At 34.5% G+C, this 17,169-nt stretch overlaps 1 protein-coding gene across 4 annotated transcripts in view; it reads left to right on the top strand.

Annotated features, from left to right (window-relative positions):
* The first annotated feature begins 277 nt into the window (after nt 1-277).
* LOC110022399 (uncharacterized protein At3g49140) overlaps nt 278-17,169 on the top strand; it is a 35,621-nt gene continuing 18,729 nt past the window's right edge. For 2 of the 4 annotated variants that reach the window (XM_020721318.1, XM_020721315.1), the window contains exons 1-3: nt 278-397; nt 871-963; nt 3,486-3,717. In XM_020721318.1, the coding sequence (XP_020576977.1) occupies nt 890-963; nt 3,486-3,717 (306 nt within the window). In that variant the 5' untranslated portion in view covers nt 278-397; nt 871-889. Of the gene's footprint in view, nt 435-870; nt 964-3,485; nt 3,718-17,169 lie in introns of all 4 variants that reach the window. The other 2 variants (XM_020721317.1, XM_020721316.1) reach the window with 2 other exon arrangements.

Genomic DNA, 17,169 nt, shown 5'->3' with positions numbered 1-17,169 from the left:
AGCAATTGGGCATCAGATTCAATCTGGATATAGTGTCAATTCCCCAACAATGTGATCGTAAGAGCCCAAAATACTGCAATTGCTTCAACTTCAATAACATCCTTGGCCAAAAATGGGGACTGGAAATGGAGTAAGCATAAATAAATTAATATATAATATAAATATATATTTGTGGGAGTTTCACGGCCCGTTGGTATAAAATATATATATATATATATATATATATAATTTTATTGGTTTATCAAAAAAATTAAAATTCATTAACGGGAAACTATTAAAGCGAAACTAAACGACGGAAAGGGAAGAGGGAGAGGCGGGCCCAAGCAGGATTACTGCAAGACGCAGAACCGGACCTTCTGATTCCCTGCGCTCGCCTGGCAATCGCTCTCGTTCCTCGGTAAAGACAACACACCCCCAATCGCTCTCGTTCCTCGGTAAAGAACATAATACTGCCTTTATGAGATCGATAGGTCGCGATAGCTAATATAAACTGTTAATGAAGATAAATTATTTGATTTGATTATGCATTTTGCCAATGAGGAAAGTTACCTGATTCTTTTTCTTCTTACGGAGGGAAGAAAAAGCCCTCATTTAGCTAAATGATGGCGCTAGCTGTTTCAATTTCTGATGACAATTTATAGAGTTCGTGTGGAAATGTGTTATCTGTTTCAATTTCTGATGACAATTTAGCTATATAATAGGGACCTTCTGATTCCCTGTTTGTTAGAAAAAAAATTGAAACCCTTGCAGATGCTTTTCTATTTATATTCCCTGGCTAGTAGATGCGGGGCTACGGTTGAATAGATATGCTTGATACATCTATAACTGCATCATTTCTTCAGCATGTTTTTATTTATGCTTTTCCAATAGCAAAGGGCCTTGCTGTTCAATGTCGACTGGCACTGCAGCGGCTTGGATTTCATCCTTTGATGGACGAAGATCATCTGATAATTCCGGCTTAAGGTATTTGGTACTTTTGGATTTTTCCTTTTTCTAATATTTGTTGATGGAGAATGATTAAAGTTGGATGTCGTTTACAACATTGGATCAGAATGTACTATGGTGCTTTGGTTAGCAATATTTTCTATGAAATTTTAAGATGCTAATCTATTGGAGAGAGTTGCATATTGATATTAATATTTAATGACAAATGAGTGTGTTAAAGATAATGATTCGAACTTAAGAAATTATTCAATGAAGTCATGGGAGAGAGCATGGTGAAAGGCAAAGTTAAAAAAAATGATTCCATTAATTATTGAGAAACAATTTGGTTTATGCCAGGAAGATTTATTGTGGTAGTAACTTTTTTGTAAAGAAAAATGATGAAAACTTTTAAATAATAGGGAAATAATCTCTTTTTTTATTTTTTATTTTTGATCTTAAGAAGACATATAATTGAGTATCATAGAATTGATTTGATGTGTATTGTACATGGCAAATGTATATTGAAGTTATTGACAATATGTAGGATGGAACATTGCTAATATCATAGAGGTTGTAGAGTGACCAAACAATTTTAACTTATAAGATGATTACAATAGTTCTTATCATTAAGTCCATATTAGTTTTTAGTTGGTTATGAAGATTTTTACACTCGATATTGAAAGTAAAGAGTATTGGTGCATTTTTTTTTGGGAAATGATAGTCTAATGGTGCGATTTCTGTTGAAATTAATTAAATGTTCAAATAATTGATAAATTATTAAGAATATAGAGGGCTTATAATTAATAGTTCAAAGATTGAACATATGCTTTGGAATTTTAGCAAATTTTGCAATATGATTATCAACCGATGTTGCTATAAGATAAAGCAATATTAACATGTGATAAGTTTATGCATGTTCAGTCTATTATATAAATCGATAGGGATATTACTTCTCAAGTTTACTAGAGAGGTTATAATTAAAAATGTGTTATGAGCATTATGCGGTAAAACGATATCATAAAGACGTAAAAGGTAAATTTTATAAAAAAATAAAGTTGAATTAGCAATGTTATATGGAGCAAATTGTTGGATTGCAAAACAGTCAATCATAGCTAAGTTCAAAATTGCAAAAACTGAGAGTATTTAGATGGTTGAACAAAAAATATGAAAAAAAGATATTATTTATTATATTAAATGATGATTTGAGTGACGTTCATTAAAGTAAGTGATTAAAAATAAAGTTTTTTAGTTTGATCGTGTACAATAAATGGTTTAAAATGCACGGATAAAATGGTTAGATAGATTGATATCAGAAGACTATGGGGAGAATGGGTAGCATAAGGTAACATGGTGGATACAAGTTGCTCAAAATTGTTTGTGAAAAATATGTTTAACATCTCATTATAGCACTCAATAGGAACAAATGAGTATTCCAGATTCATAAATCCGACCCTAGATAGTTGGGATAAGGCTACTGGCGATCATAATAATATTTGGTTGGATGATACTTCAATATATTTAATGAGATGCTTCTATCAGTAAATTGGTTCTGTTGAGTTTGTATTAATTAAGAAAGTTTCATTTTCAAATTGAAATCTAATAATTGAACCCTAGCTGTATTTAATCTATACTTTTCAAGTTATGCATGGCTATTTACAATATATGTCTTTTGTTTCCATTTTGGTTATTTAATCTTAATCGTATGCATTGTACTTTGACGCTCAATATTACATCAGGTTCAAAGTGTACAGGATTTTGAAAACTTTTGTAATGAAGCCAGTAAGATTTGAAGTGAGAATTGCATGTTACCCAATATTAATTTAACTAAGAAAAAAATCAATTGACATTTTTCACTGCCAAGAGCCTTCTTAGATTGTATTCTAGACAGGTTTTGGACCTTATGTCTTTTTATTAGACTTTATTTGGTTGAATTTTAGATGGATAGATGGATTTGGAAGAAAATTGAGTGGAAGTTATGTAGAAATACTTGTACTTGATAACTTTAAAATTATTCTCGCTTTATTCAACATGAATTGATGGAGAATGAGGATTTATAAAGCTGACTACAAATAGTTGGGATAAGTTCAACAACTACAATGGCAAGTTATCTTAAGAGAATTATTAGAGATTGGGAGATCATTTAGATGACACAAACAGAGCTAAAATTAGTTAGGGACTTACCAGGAGCTCGTGAAGACTGGAGAAGGGTCCAATGTCATTTTCATTAGATTGAAATTACCAAGATTTAACAGTTTAGTTGCCCAAGTTGATGGTGCCAACTGGAAAATAAAACCTTTCATAACTGATTATGATAGAAATAGATGATTCCAACCATGAAATATGTGTTGCAGGTTTAAGACATTTATAGATTTTTGCTCACTCCCTCAAACAAGCTAAACTATGATGCAACTGTGATAACACAAGGAGAAGCGGATAGTTATAGTTTCTGTTATGCTTGTGCACATCAAACACTTCTTTGGTATTTATGGAATGTTTCATATCTCATTTTATTAATATCTCATCCTATCTCTTGTTTGAAATACTATCTCCGCCTTTTCTAGCTTCAGATGCAGGACTCCAACGATTGGTGCTCTTCAATCATTTTGGCATTCTAGTGGGCATTACCTGGTTGCATCCAAGATTCAAGTCGCTGCGGATTACTCAGATTCAGCGGCAGATTTTTCTAAATACGTGGGAAATGAACACTGTCATCCCTTGGAAGAACTAAAATGCTATGGAAAAGGTGACGACGTACTGCTTGCTGATTGTGAAATAGCTAGAACAACTGTTGAGGTAATTTATACTTTCAATTCTTTTTATTACTCTAAAACATAGGAATGAGTTTGTAGGTCCTAAGTCATAATGAACCCAACCAGAATGCATTCTACTAATGATTTTGAACAGCACAAAAAAAAATAACTAAATCAAATAATTATACATTTTGGAAAATTTAAATCCCATATATCTTCCATTTGTTCGGAAATAATTTTCTTGGACTGCATGCTTAGGTTTATTTCTATTCCTATAAAAGAATAGTAAACTAAGATTCAAGATCCTCACAGCTGAAACAATGATTTAAATATGAAATTTTGAAACAAAGAACACTTACCATCTTCAAAGTGCATACTACAATAATCCATGAAACTATCTTAAAACCAACGAAGTAACGAAATAATACGTTGTCTTCTCTTCTGAATGCCACATTGGCAACTAGAAGTACTGCTGGGATTTTGTATTGAAGATAAATTTACTATTCCTCATCTAAAATTTTTCGAAATGATATTCTAGAAGTCAATGATTAGATATATTAGTTTTGCTTTCAAACTAGTTGATCTATCACATACAAACACAAAAAAATTTCTATTTGTGAGCTGTAAGCTACCACAAGGTAACCAAGGAATCTTGTAATAGAACAACTACTCTGAGGATATAGAGGATGGCATGCCAAGAACCAGAAATGCTACTTTGGATGTGAGCATATTCCAAAGTTTCAACTTATTCACAGATTCATACTGAGTGTCATTTTCAATCCTGACATTAAGATTATGTCCTTGATGTGACTCTCATACTGAGTGTTTCCTTCATCTCTCACATTAAGATTCCGTCCTTGATATGGGATGGGTCTAGGATAAAAGATTTATGGTTCACAAACTCTGGAATTTCTATTTGATATGATGAAAAGTTGCTAAGGAAACTAAAGCAGTTATTTTATGATTAAGCAAATGAGAGCAAGAAAACGAAACAGAATTTTTCCGAAGATGCATTGTAGGATGGAATTTTATACTCATTCTCAAGCATTGAGTTACTTTTTATACAATTAGATATAAGTGGTACATTTTTTTGACATAGGAAAGAACAAGTAAATATCTCGACAAAACCCCAAAATGCTTCTAATCGAGCATTCTTAAGAGTTGGCTTAGGGAGTCTATTTTACAGGAGTGTCATTGTTGGGGAATGGCCATATATTATGGCAGAAATACGATTATTTCATTAATTGAAAGAAAATTTTATTGTAGATAGGTACAAGATGGAGAGAGAAATGTTCGATAGGCAGAATATGTTACTTGGCCAAATTTTCAACAGAAAAATATAGGTCTATGGACTCCTCTCCCTGCACCAAAGTTATTGTGGGTTGATGTAAGCATGGATTATGTTGCGGGCCTTCTGCAGACTCAATGGAGTAAGCATTCAATTTTGGTGGTTGTTGATTGTTTTTTCAATATGACACATTTTGTACATTATCATGTGGTTGATGCTTCCCATATTACAAATTTATATTTCAAGGAGATAGTTCATCTTCATGGCGTGCCTCAAATCATCATTTATGTCAGGGATGTGAAATTTATTAGTCATTTTTGGACGACCTTAAAGGATAAGTTGGATACCAAGCTATAGTTCAATTCAACAGTGCACCCTTAAATGGATGAACAAACAAAGTGATAAAATGAAATTTGGAAATCCTTCTTGGGTATTTTATAGGCAAAAGCATTAGGTAATGTGTGGAAAGCCAGAAATGTGGGACGGCCGATCACGTCATAGGTCTTGGAGAATCTGAGTGAAGTCAATTTTGAAAACCTCTTGATTAGTTTTATTCTATTCCAAATTATGTTTCTTTATGTTTATTTCAGAACTATTTCCTTTTCAAATTTAGATTAGCTATACTTGGTAAGTTTGTAAATTAGGAGAGACCGATTTCCCTATATATGTACCTTACATGTGAATAATAAAAAAAATGAATTTTTTCTCCCAAAGCTTGTTTTCAACATGGTATCAGAGCCTTGAAACAATTCCTAGATTCCCTGTCCCCATAACCCCTCCATTCTCCTTTGCCGACTTGCAGGCTTGTCGAAAATCTCCTCTACCCTGCAGCTAGCACTCTTTCTACAGGTTGTAGGCCCTCACTTGCTCTTCCTTGCAACTGATACTGTTCTTGTAGACCCTTCTCTGTTCACCCATGCCGTTAGAATTCTCCCTACTATAGGGCCTCCTCCACTAGATTCTTCCTACATAAACCTTTTATGTTCAACCCTTGCCATCAGATTCTCTCTACAACCTAGAGCATCCTTATTGCAGGCCCTCCTCTAGAAACCTCCTAAGATCCTAGCAATAACAACATCTGTAACAAGAACAACAACAATAACATGACTATATATTGCACGGATACAACATGGGGACAATGACAAGACATGGACACGAGACATGGGACACATTTGCTATTAAAATTTAGGACACAAATACGCGTCAAACACTATTAATAAAAAATATTAAATATAAATAATAAATAAAATATTAAGAATAACATAAAAGAATAAAAATAAATTTAATAGCATTTACATTAAGAGACTGTTTGACATCACTCTTGTTTCTTGCTTTAATTGATATAATTTTTATATTTTATATTTTTAATTTTAAAAATAAATTAAATTGTATATAAAAATAATCAAAATATATAAAGGAAATTTTGAGTGTTTTTAAAACCAACTACCTCAATCAAATATGATTTAATTTAAGTAAAAAAAAAACAAAAATGATCCAAAATTGCCCTTAAGATATTCATAGATAATTGTTTAATTTATAACATATATTACATCAAAATTTATGTCTTTTTAATCAATTATTTGTTAAATAAAATAAAATGATCATTGACTTCTTTGGCACTGAATCTTATTTATTTACATATCTAATACCAAAATTTTAATTTTTGGATTTATTCCACCTAATCTTTCATATCACATCTTATATACCACAATTTTCAATTTTAAAAAGTGAAATGCACCTTTCCGTATATATGTAAGGTGACATATATATTAAATTTTAAATTTAGGCTCTAGATACATAAATACATAAAAATTGAGTGGTATGTATTTAAATTTTACTTAAATTTTGCATAAAAATATACTTCTTTTAATTTGTCTTAAAATAAATTTTGGAAATTTTAATTTATTAAATTAAGACACTTGTCCTACACGTGTATCTTGCACATGTCTGATTTTTTTAAATAATATTTAAATTAGACACTTAATTGCCGTATACAACACATATCGTGTTTGTGTTTGTGTCTGATATATGTTTGATACTGCACTACTTCTTAATTAGAAGTGTTCATGCATCATAGTTTGATGCTTTCATGCGACAACCTGTCCTCTCTTTGTAGTGCAACAACCAAATTTTCCCTGCAACAGTAGCAACTTAAATACGCATAAGGTTTATGACCAAGTACGGGATGAAACATCAAGTTTAATTCCAGAGGTTAATTCTGAATCAGGGACCGAGAAGTCTGTCCAAATGACTTATGAACTCTCTTCCTTTATCACAAATTATAAACTTAATAAACATTATTTTTATAAATAGTCTTAATTCGTGTTTATGTATATTTTTGGAACAAGAAAATTTGAACATGTCAAGGGAGGGCACAATTCCTGAGCTTACTAATCCCTACCACCGCACGTGGAAGATTCAAGGCCATATGATTATGTAATTGCTAGTTAACTCAATAATCATTGGTATAGGAGAAATTTTTAACTCTATAAAATTGTCAGAGAAATTTTAACTCTACAAAATTGTCAAAGAAATTTGATATGTACTGCAATTACATGATCTTCGTCAAAAAGAATTATTTGAGATTAACAATGATGTTTGAGATTAAAACATCATTGTATTTGATATGTGCTAAGTGTCACCAAAGAAATTGCAGTACATATCAAAGAAATTAAAACATCATTGTAATTGCAGTACATATCAAAGAAATTTGATATGTACTGCAATTACATGATCTTCGTCAAAAAGAATTATTTGAGATTAACAATGATATTTGAGATTAGAAATTTGATATGTGCTGCAAGAAAAACATATTCCAACATTGATAATACTGCAGAATTATTTGAGATTAAAACAAACTTCATGATCTTCGTCAAAAAGAGCTAAGTGTCACCAAATACTTTAACACCTTAGCAAAGTATTTGCTACAATTTGATATGTTTGAGAAACGTGTGGAAATGTCCACAGGATGCTATGATGTTTAAGTCCATCATCGAGAAGAAGAGTGTCGGTCAACTTTTTTGATTTGAAAATAATTTTGAGATTTAATTTAATATAATAGGTATATAGTTTGGGTTTCGAAAGTAGTATGTTTGAACTTTAAAAAAAAAAGACTAAATGGATCTCATTAGTTTAGATAGTTTGGGTTTCGAAAGTAGTATGTTTTAATTTTCAAAAAAAGAGACTAAATGGATCTCATTAGTTTAAAATACTACACATTCCCGAAAGATAGGTGTATACTTCAGCGATGGACCCAATCATGCAGATTATGAGATTTGTGACATTCGTTTGACCTGCGAGCTTTTTTTTGTGTGACCGACAAGTACCTTTATCTAATATAAAAAGTAAATAGAGTTTATTTTACTTGGGTTCCAAGTTCCTTATAGAGGCAAACCCCTATAGTTAATTACATCCAAAATTAATGACGGGGGTTACTTGAGAAAACTCTCGATAATGATCAGAGGTACTAGTTTTTAAGAATTCAAGATTTAGGTTTTAACGGTAGGATGTGAAAAGGCAAGTGAGAGTGGCTCAAATAGGAGTAATTATTTTCAAAAGTCCAAAGGAAGGAGAAGGTAGGGGACATCACGGATCCTGAGGAGAATCCTCAGTGATTTCCCAAACTATCATACTGTGTCGCCGTGTTTTGAAGATGATGTTATTCGAGTGTTCAATCATGTCAATTTTATTGTTTAGGGCTTACATTTGTATAATATACGATTATGCAGATAATTCGCAGAGATATGAGGGTTGTCGTACCAAACGACAGCCTCAGACTCCTAAGTCGAGTTAAAACTTATACTGCTCAGCATGATTGTGCAGAGGCCTAAAGATAAGTTGAGGATTTACGCAGTGCTAGACGAACTACCTCGAAGTTCTATGGTTTGTTTAAACTAAGGAAAAATTTGTTGTTGTAGACTCGTTTGCTCTCTCGAAAATGTCCTTCTAGAGGTCCTCTTCGTGCTGCCTACGACATATACTCCAAGCTCCTCGTCGAAGTAGCAGTCATAATGTCTAAGGTTCAGAAGGTTTTACCAAGTGTGTTCTAAATTTTTGGTTTTGTTATCGTTCAAGCATTATGGGGGAGTAAAGTTGATTAGAGCGACACCGGTTAGGATCCCACGGTTCTTTTTTGATTAGAGCGACACCGGTTATGATCCCACGGTTCTTTCGTTCCGGCACCACTATTTTTTTTTGAATTTACTTAGTCTAAACGAGTTGTTATGCTCATTTAAACTGGGGAGATCTCGTTAGTAATAGTGGGTTGCCTCTTTTGAGGGACTCCCGCAAATTTAAATGGACGAATGATTATGATTGTGTTGTTTTTTTATTATTTTTTTATACATTTTATCTTATTGAGTGGTTTAGAGAGATCTCACCGGCGTGAAGTTTGATGTCATCCATTTCGTCTATTCCAGGGGTAGCTCTACGATTATTTAACGCTTCAACCACGTCCGAATTAACCTCGTAAAGGCATACCGAGAAGTTGGTTTAAAGGAAAGTAATGAAAACAATTCCCTAAATCTAAACCAAGTCAAATCATGAAAATAACCATGTAAACCTGATAAAATAAGCTTGTTTGACTGAAGTGGATGCAAATAAACAAATGAATAAAGCAAAAGACATCAGATAAGCGAGGGACATTCACTAAACTTTAAACAAGAGACATGAAGCAAAGTTCCAAAAGAATAAAAACACAATTAAGTTTGTTAAAAGCTCAACATTAGCAAGCAACTTTTGATTAGCTAATTAACTCACTTACAGATATTCAATTGCTAAAACAATTTGGATATAAACAGGTATTTTGAATTCAAATATATGAATCATGTAATATGCTTATAAATACTTCAAGGGAGCCCATCCATAACAAATTTTGACATGAGAAGTAAAACTACATATATTATACACCTCTCTTAGACCTTAAATGAGTTCTTTGTACGTAAGCTACCCCTTATATGTAGATTCAAGTTATTTCAAATTAAATGAACAAGTAGCAGTAAGCCAAAGGTCCCCTGATTTGTTAATGATTTAGACAGTTCCAAGCATTTTCAGGAAGAAATAAAACTATGTCATGAAACTGAACTGAAGCTTTAATCAAAAAAAAAAAAAATCAAATCCAGGAGTAAATGCCAGCTTACAACACAAATAACTAAGCGAGCATCAAGTACTGGGTGAGCAGCAAGAAAACCGAGCAAGAAACCGAGCAAAAACGAAGCAGATGACTGGTCGGTAGCTAGCCGTTCATCGACGAGGGGGAGCGCTAATCTTCGGGGAGCTTCGGGCTGAAGAGGGAGGCTGTGAGCGAGGGAGCTTTGGTGCAGGAGTCATAAATTAGGAGTCAAACGAGAGGAGAAAGAGGCGAATGCTTTCGGAGCAGAGACGGTATCAAGCCAAAGGAGGAGTTTTCAGTGCCGAGGAATCGAGGGGGAGCCGAACTGCGCGATCTCTAGCCATGCGAAGAGGGAGCGGGATTTTGTATATCGGAATTCCATAGAGACGCTATGCGACATATTGGCGGGGAATTGAATGTGAAGGGGTAAATTGGAATGTAATAAGGGCTAATTAAATTTAATTAAGGGAGTTTGGGCAGCTAATTTTAAATTTTCAAATTTCAAATTATGCATTGAGTTATCAGCTCGAACTGATTCAATTGGGTTGTGTTCAGCCCAAATCGAACCTGGGCCAAGCCTAAAACCACCTTTAATTAAAGTTAATATACATCGATTTTCGTGCAGCTTATGCGAGTGCGGAACCACAACAGTATGAGTGTCATTTCTTGCTAAAGTCGACGTTCCTGAAGCATTTGCGTGGTCCGTTTCGTCATCCGGGGACGTCTGGACAGATTTGCTGACGATCTGTCAATTCAATTCAACATCGTGCGTGGTGCAGTGAATGCGTAAATTGCGGTGTTCGCGAGTGTTTGAGTCACAAATGGTTTATTTAAGACCTCCTAAATCTTGTGGGAACTTATTTTCGGGCCCTCTACATGTTAGTCCTTAGCCTTTGCAACTAACAGCCGAGTGCTTGGGAGTACTCATGCTAGGTCTTCATAAAAAATGGGTCAAGAAATGGTTTGAAGTTCTATGGGAGGTTGGCTCCATCACTAGTTCTTTAGGAGGGTCAAACAGGGAGAACCTAAAGCTAGATCTTAGGTCGTAAGGAGGGGAAAAGAAAGACCTAAAAAATCAGGTCAACAAAAAGGACTATCAAATTTCTAGGACTAACTATGGAATTGGATGAAGTGAGATGTAGGATTATGAGAATAATGCCTCTTTTATCTACTCGTGAAGCTTTTGCTGAAGTTTGGAGAGAAGTGAGCATAAAGAAGCTGATGCTAACTGAAAAGGGGGTTCATTAAGTACTGAAAGCTTCACTCTGTACACCCATAATTCTTCCTATGATGCAAAGCTCAAGAAGCAGCATCTCATATGTGATAATTGAAAGAAAATTGGGCATATCAATGAAAAATGTGGACATTTCATGAAAAGCTTACAGATTGGAAACCTTTATATGGAAGAAAAGATCAAGAGAATAAGACTAATTCCGCTACCACATTTGAAGGGTCTACCAAATCGTTCACCTAGTAACAACTTCAAGTTCTGAAAAAAATTCTAGGGGCAATTTAGGACAACACACCATTAGCTTCATGACACACCAAAATTAATATATCATTCTCTTATCTTGCCAACAACGGAAGATTCAAACTTTAAATTATAGATTCAGAAGCTTCTGATCATATGACTGTAAACATCAATACTCTAGTCAACTATCAATAGACTTCTATATCCAATATCTATATGTATTAGATTTGCAAATGGATCACATCAAAAAAGTTATTGGAAAAGGAGATGTAGAGCTCTCTTAGGATCTTACTTTTTTCTCTATTTTATATGTTCTACACATAGACTGTAATCTAATTTCAATCAATAAGTTGATTCATGATCTGAAATGTATAATTAAATTTCTTGCAAATTCTTATGAATTTCAGGTGATGTATTAGTGGAAGGTGATTAATAGTGTTGAAATGCATCAAAGTTTTTATTTGCTTGAGAAAAGTTTTTATATACACACAAGTGGTCCCACCTCCATTTTTTCTTCAATTTTTTTAATCAGTTGCGTCAATGTCTATAAAAAAAAATCATGTTAAGACATTGTTGTGGGGGTCATTCTAATTTTAATTATGTTTTAAAGTTATATCCACATTTATTTTTCAATAAAAAATATGGTTTTTATTAATATGAGATTTGTCAATTTGTCAAACATACTAGAAATATTTATTCCATAACCCAGTATAAACCCTCGTACCCTTTTTTATTATGCATAGTGATGTTTGGAGACCTTCAAAGGTGAAGATTCTAAGTGGGGCTAGATGGTTTGTATTATTTATTGATGATTATACGAGAGCTACTTGAGTATTCCTAATGAAGGAAAAATTTTTAAATTATCCAAATCTTTCAAACCTTCTATGACATGATTGAAACTTAATTCCTATACATAATTCAAATCCTCAAAACTGATAATGCAAATGAATATTTCAATTATATCATTGAATCCTATCTTTCAAAAAATATAATCATCCATATGAGTTCATGAATTAATATCTCACAATAAAATGGAATAATTGAGAGAAAAAACAAATACTCCTTGAGGTATCTTGCTCAATTATGATTTCCCATCAAGTTCCAAATTTTTTTTTTGGGAAGCAATTCTTAATGCAACATACTTTATCAATTGATTGTCTAGCCAAGTATTTTATTTTAAAACACTACTTAATTTCTGATGGATAACTATCCTCACATCAAAATTCTCTTTCACTGCACCATTAAAATTTTTTTGGTGTGTATCTTTTGCTTACATTCATTTCTCAATCATACAGAACTTGACCCTAAATCTATCAAATATTTTTTCTTGTATATGCCTCAAACAAAAAGTGGTGTATATTTACGTGTTACGAGAAAATACTACAATTCCATGGATTTCTCATTTTTTTAAAATTAATCATGCTATTCCAAATTTGATGTTCAAGGGGAGAGTGCAAATGAATGTTAATTTTGGGATGCATTCAGATGACAGCTACACGACCTCACAACCTATTCTTCCACCTAGCTTTCCTAGCCCTCATATTCTGGCTAAGGATGTCCAACCAACCCAACTTGAAATCCATAACAAAGAACTTCGTGTGTACAAAACCCGAGTCCGCAGTAAGGAGTCCAGTACTCATGAATTATCCATTTTCTCTTCTAGCACTGATGACAAAAAAGCTGTAATAGATACCCGATTCAGGAGCATGTAGCTTATGGAAAACTATCCTCAGCTTATAGAGTGTTTGTATCTAAATTTGAGAGTGTGCAGTTTTGTAAATCCATTAATGAAACTCTTGAAAATTCAAAATGAAGAAAAACAGTTTAAGTTGAGATTCAAGTACTAAAGCATAATGACACATGAATTTTTTCCAAATTCCTTCAAAATAAGAATCCATATAAATGCAAATGTGTATTCAACATCAAATAGAAAGTTAATGGGGGCATCGAGAGATTCAAAGATAGACTTATTGTAAAATATTTCACTCAAGCCTATGAGATCGACTCTCAGGAGATATCCGCGTCAGTTTTTCAACTGAACACTATAAGAGTTCTCCTTTCAGCAGCAGTTGACAAGGAATGAGGACCGCATTAACTTGATATAAAAAATGCTTTCCTGAATGGAGATTTGAAAGAAGTGTACATAAAGATATCTCCAAGACTTGATAATGATTCTAATAAACAGCTAGTAGGAAGTTTTTGATACTGGAACTAGTCAAACCAGAGAGAACATAAACAATTTTATTAAGCAACTGAATTAAGGTTACAAACATGATTCAAAACAAAAATAAAACACAACACCAATCTCCGTCTAGGATCAGACGAGAAGATTTGAGGGCGGTGGTGGCCTCAGCGAGGTGGTTGCGAGTATTAATGGTATGGGAATGTAGAATAGATGTTGGGAAAGTTGGTGCTTTGGTGATCGGTGGCTAGCAGTGGAGAGAAAGGAAAATGGTAGATGGTGGTGGAATCAGGCGAGGCTGGAAGAGGTGCTGGTAAGTGGTAAGAGGATTGGGAAGGGGGTTGGTGGTTGTTTGATAGGCTAGGAAATGGCTCCGTGGGCTGTTTGAGGGCTGGAGGAGTTGGGCAACAAGGGAGGCTAAAGGGAAGGAAGCGACAGGGCACTGGGTGGTGGCTGGATGGACTGCATAGCTAGGGTGGCTGCAGGTAAAAGGGGCTACAGGGGTAAATAAGAAGTAGGGGTTGGCCGACTGCTACGAGATAGAAGGTGGAGTGGTAGGGAGGAAATCAGAGAGAATGCATCACATCAAAGTAGGATACAACCGAAGCACCACCGATCGTCGGATACAATCCTAACAAAAGAAAGTGAAACTCCACACATAATCTGAAAAGAGAAATCACACCTAACTCTAAGTCCAACAAAAAAGCACATATATAGACTCTCGTCAAGTGGGAAACAAAAAGGGAAAAAGGGAAGGGTGATGCGGGAATAGGGGGAGGAGCAACCGATCCTCAAGGATGTGAGGGTGCCGCCCCCTCCTTCCCCTTCTTCCTTTCCCTTCTCTTTTTCCTTCCTTTCCTCCTTTCTCCCCCTTTCCTTTCTCCCCCCCTCACCTTTCATTCTAAGCACTTTCCTATTTTAAATCCCTATTTTAAATCCTTTCCTAAAACTTGAAATTCTAATTTTATTCTCCTTCCTTATTTTAAAACCTTTCTTAAAATCTGAAATCTCGGTTTTGTTCTCCTTATTTTAAAAGTCTTTCCAAAAATCTAAATTTTTTCTATTCTCCTTTCTTATTTTAAAAGTCTTTACAAAATTTGAAATCCTTCCTATAAAAGATCAAACATCTTTCTAAATAGAAGGTGATATGCTCAGAGTTAGGGGTCTTGTTTTTAATATCTGAAATCAGGTTTTAACCATGGTATTTTCCCCTTCGAGGGCAATATCTGACGTCGCGATAATGCTCCGACTGTCCCTCATCCGAGGTAATGATATTCTTCAAGAGTTCAGGTGGTGCTCCCACTGTAGCTCAATCTCGACTAGATATTTATCTATCCTTCTACCATTTCCGCTGCTGTCCACTCGCTTCTCAGCCCTACAACAAGCGACCACACCTTTTCCCCAACAACCGCTTGCTGTTGTCCTCCCTCCAATCTGCTGCTAGCATTCTCCCAGCAAGACCGCAACTCCTCATACTCCACCACTACACTCAGCCGCCCTTCCTGAACAACCCAATCTTGTCGTCCACTTGCCAGAATTCCTCCCAGCACTCAGCTAACCCACTTCCAGCAGTCACACTTTCTGTCCCCAAGCCTCCAGATCCACTGGGCTCTTGGGATACACTTTTGAGGTGTTGACTTGTGTCTTTGTGTTTATTTGTCGTTTGTTTCATGTTTTGAATAGTCTTAAGCAATTTCAAATTCAATAATAATATTTATGTTTCTTTTGTAGTTTGGGCTTTCTCCTCCAGTATCAATAGGACTGGTGGCAGTGTCGTCTCTTCTAAATGTTTCTCGGTCCAGTAGGGATCTGGCCGACCATTCCAAACCGACTACAACCGGCCTCGTTACCAGCCGGTTCAGAAGCCCCGCGACAGTCTCTCTATGGGCTTAAGTAGTCACCAAGGGCATAGTTTAAAAAATTTGCTAAAACTATGACATATAATGGATATTCCTGAAAATCTAACTGATCATACACTGTTTATAAAACACACCCGGGGAGGTAAGATTGTTGCAATATATGTAGATAATATGATTTTAACCGTGATGATGAAAAAAAAATTCTTAGAATTAAAGTTGTGCTTGCCACTGAGTATGAAATCAATGACCTTAAAATCATTAGATTTTTTATTTATGGATGTGGCAAGGTCCAAGAAAGGCATTATTATATCACGAAGAAAATATATCCTAGATCTATTAAAGGGACCTTGATGATTGGATGCAAGCCTTCTGATACTTCAATGGATCCCAACAAGTTTAAAATGGGGAACAAAATATTTCTGTGGACAAGGGAAGGTACCAAAAATTGGTAGAAAAACTCATTTACATGTCATCACACCTAACTCTAACTCTTGCTGCATACTTTGTCAGTACTGTTAGCCAACACATGAATAACCTAAATGAATAATATTGGAGATGGTTTACAGGATTCCGAGGTTTCTCAAGAAGACTCCTGGTTATGGATTAATTTTCGAGAAAATCAGAAGCAAAGAGTTAGAAATTTACACTAATGCAAGTTGGGATGGGGAACTCTCTGACAGAAGGTCAACCATAGGTATTGCTTTTATGTATGGGGAAATCTGGATACATTAAGAAGCAAGTTGTTATTTGTAGAAGCAGTGCAAACTCAGAATATAGGGCACTGATCTTGGGAATCTATAAAAGATCTGGATTCAGAAATTGTTAAGGCCATTGTGGTGTACTCCAGTATCTCCTCCAATGCCGAGACAAATGTTCTGTGACATATTGTTAAGGCCATTGTGGTGTACTCCAGTATCTCCAATGCCGAGACAAATGTTCTGTGACAGTAAAAAATCATCAATATTGCTAAGAATCTTGTGCATCGATTAACATGACCAAACACATTGAAATTGATAGACATTTTATCTTTGAGAAGGTTAATGATAGAATTATACAACTAATTAGTTACATTCCGACACACCAAGAAATTGGTTCTTTTTTTAAGCACCTTCTTAAAGTTCATTATCAAGCTTAGTCTTTATAACATCTATGAACTAGCTTGAGGGGGAGTGTGGAAAGCCAGAAGGTGGGTCGGTTGGCCGACCACCTCAGATCTCGGGGATTCTAATTGGAACTAATTTTTGAAATCCTCTGATGAGTTTTATTCTTTTCCTATTTACATTTTTTATGTTTATTTCATAATTATTTACTCACCAAATTTAGATTAGATATATTTGGTAAGCTTATAAATTAGGAGGGACTTGTTTCCCTTATATATATATAACTTACATGTGAATAATGAATAAAAATAAAATTTCCTCCCAAATTTTGTTTTCAACATAATGAGATTTAGAGTCTGTTTGGGACAACTTCAATGGTTGGAAGAAGCAGCTGTGAAGCTGCTGCAGAAAAGCTGCTGTTCAAAAAGATGTGCTGACTTGTACAAATTTATTTTAATTTTAAATACATGATTGCATCTTTCTGG

This window comes from Phalaenopsis equestris, unplaced genomic scaffold (genome assembly GCF_001263595.1).
Source record: "Phalaenopsis equestris unplaced genomic scaffold, ASM126359v1 Scaffold000188, whole genome shotgun sequence".
Classification (NCBI taxonomy): domain Eukaryota; kingdom Viridiplantae; phylum Streptophyta; class Magnoliopsida; order Asparagales; family Orchidaceae; genus Phalaenopsis; species Phalaenopsis equestris.
This window is presented reverse-complemented; position numbering and strand designations above follow the sequence as displayed.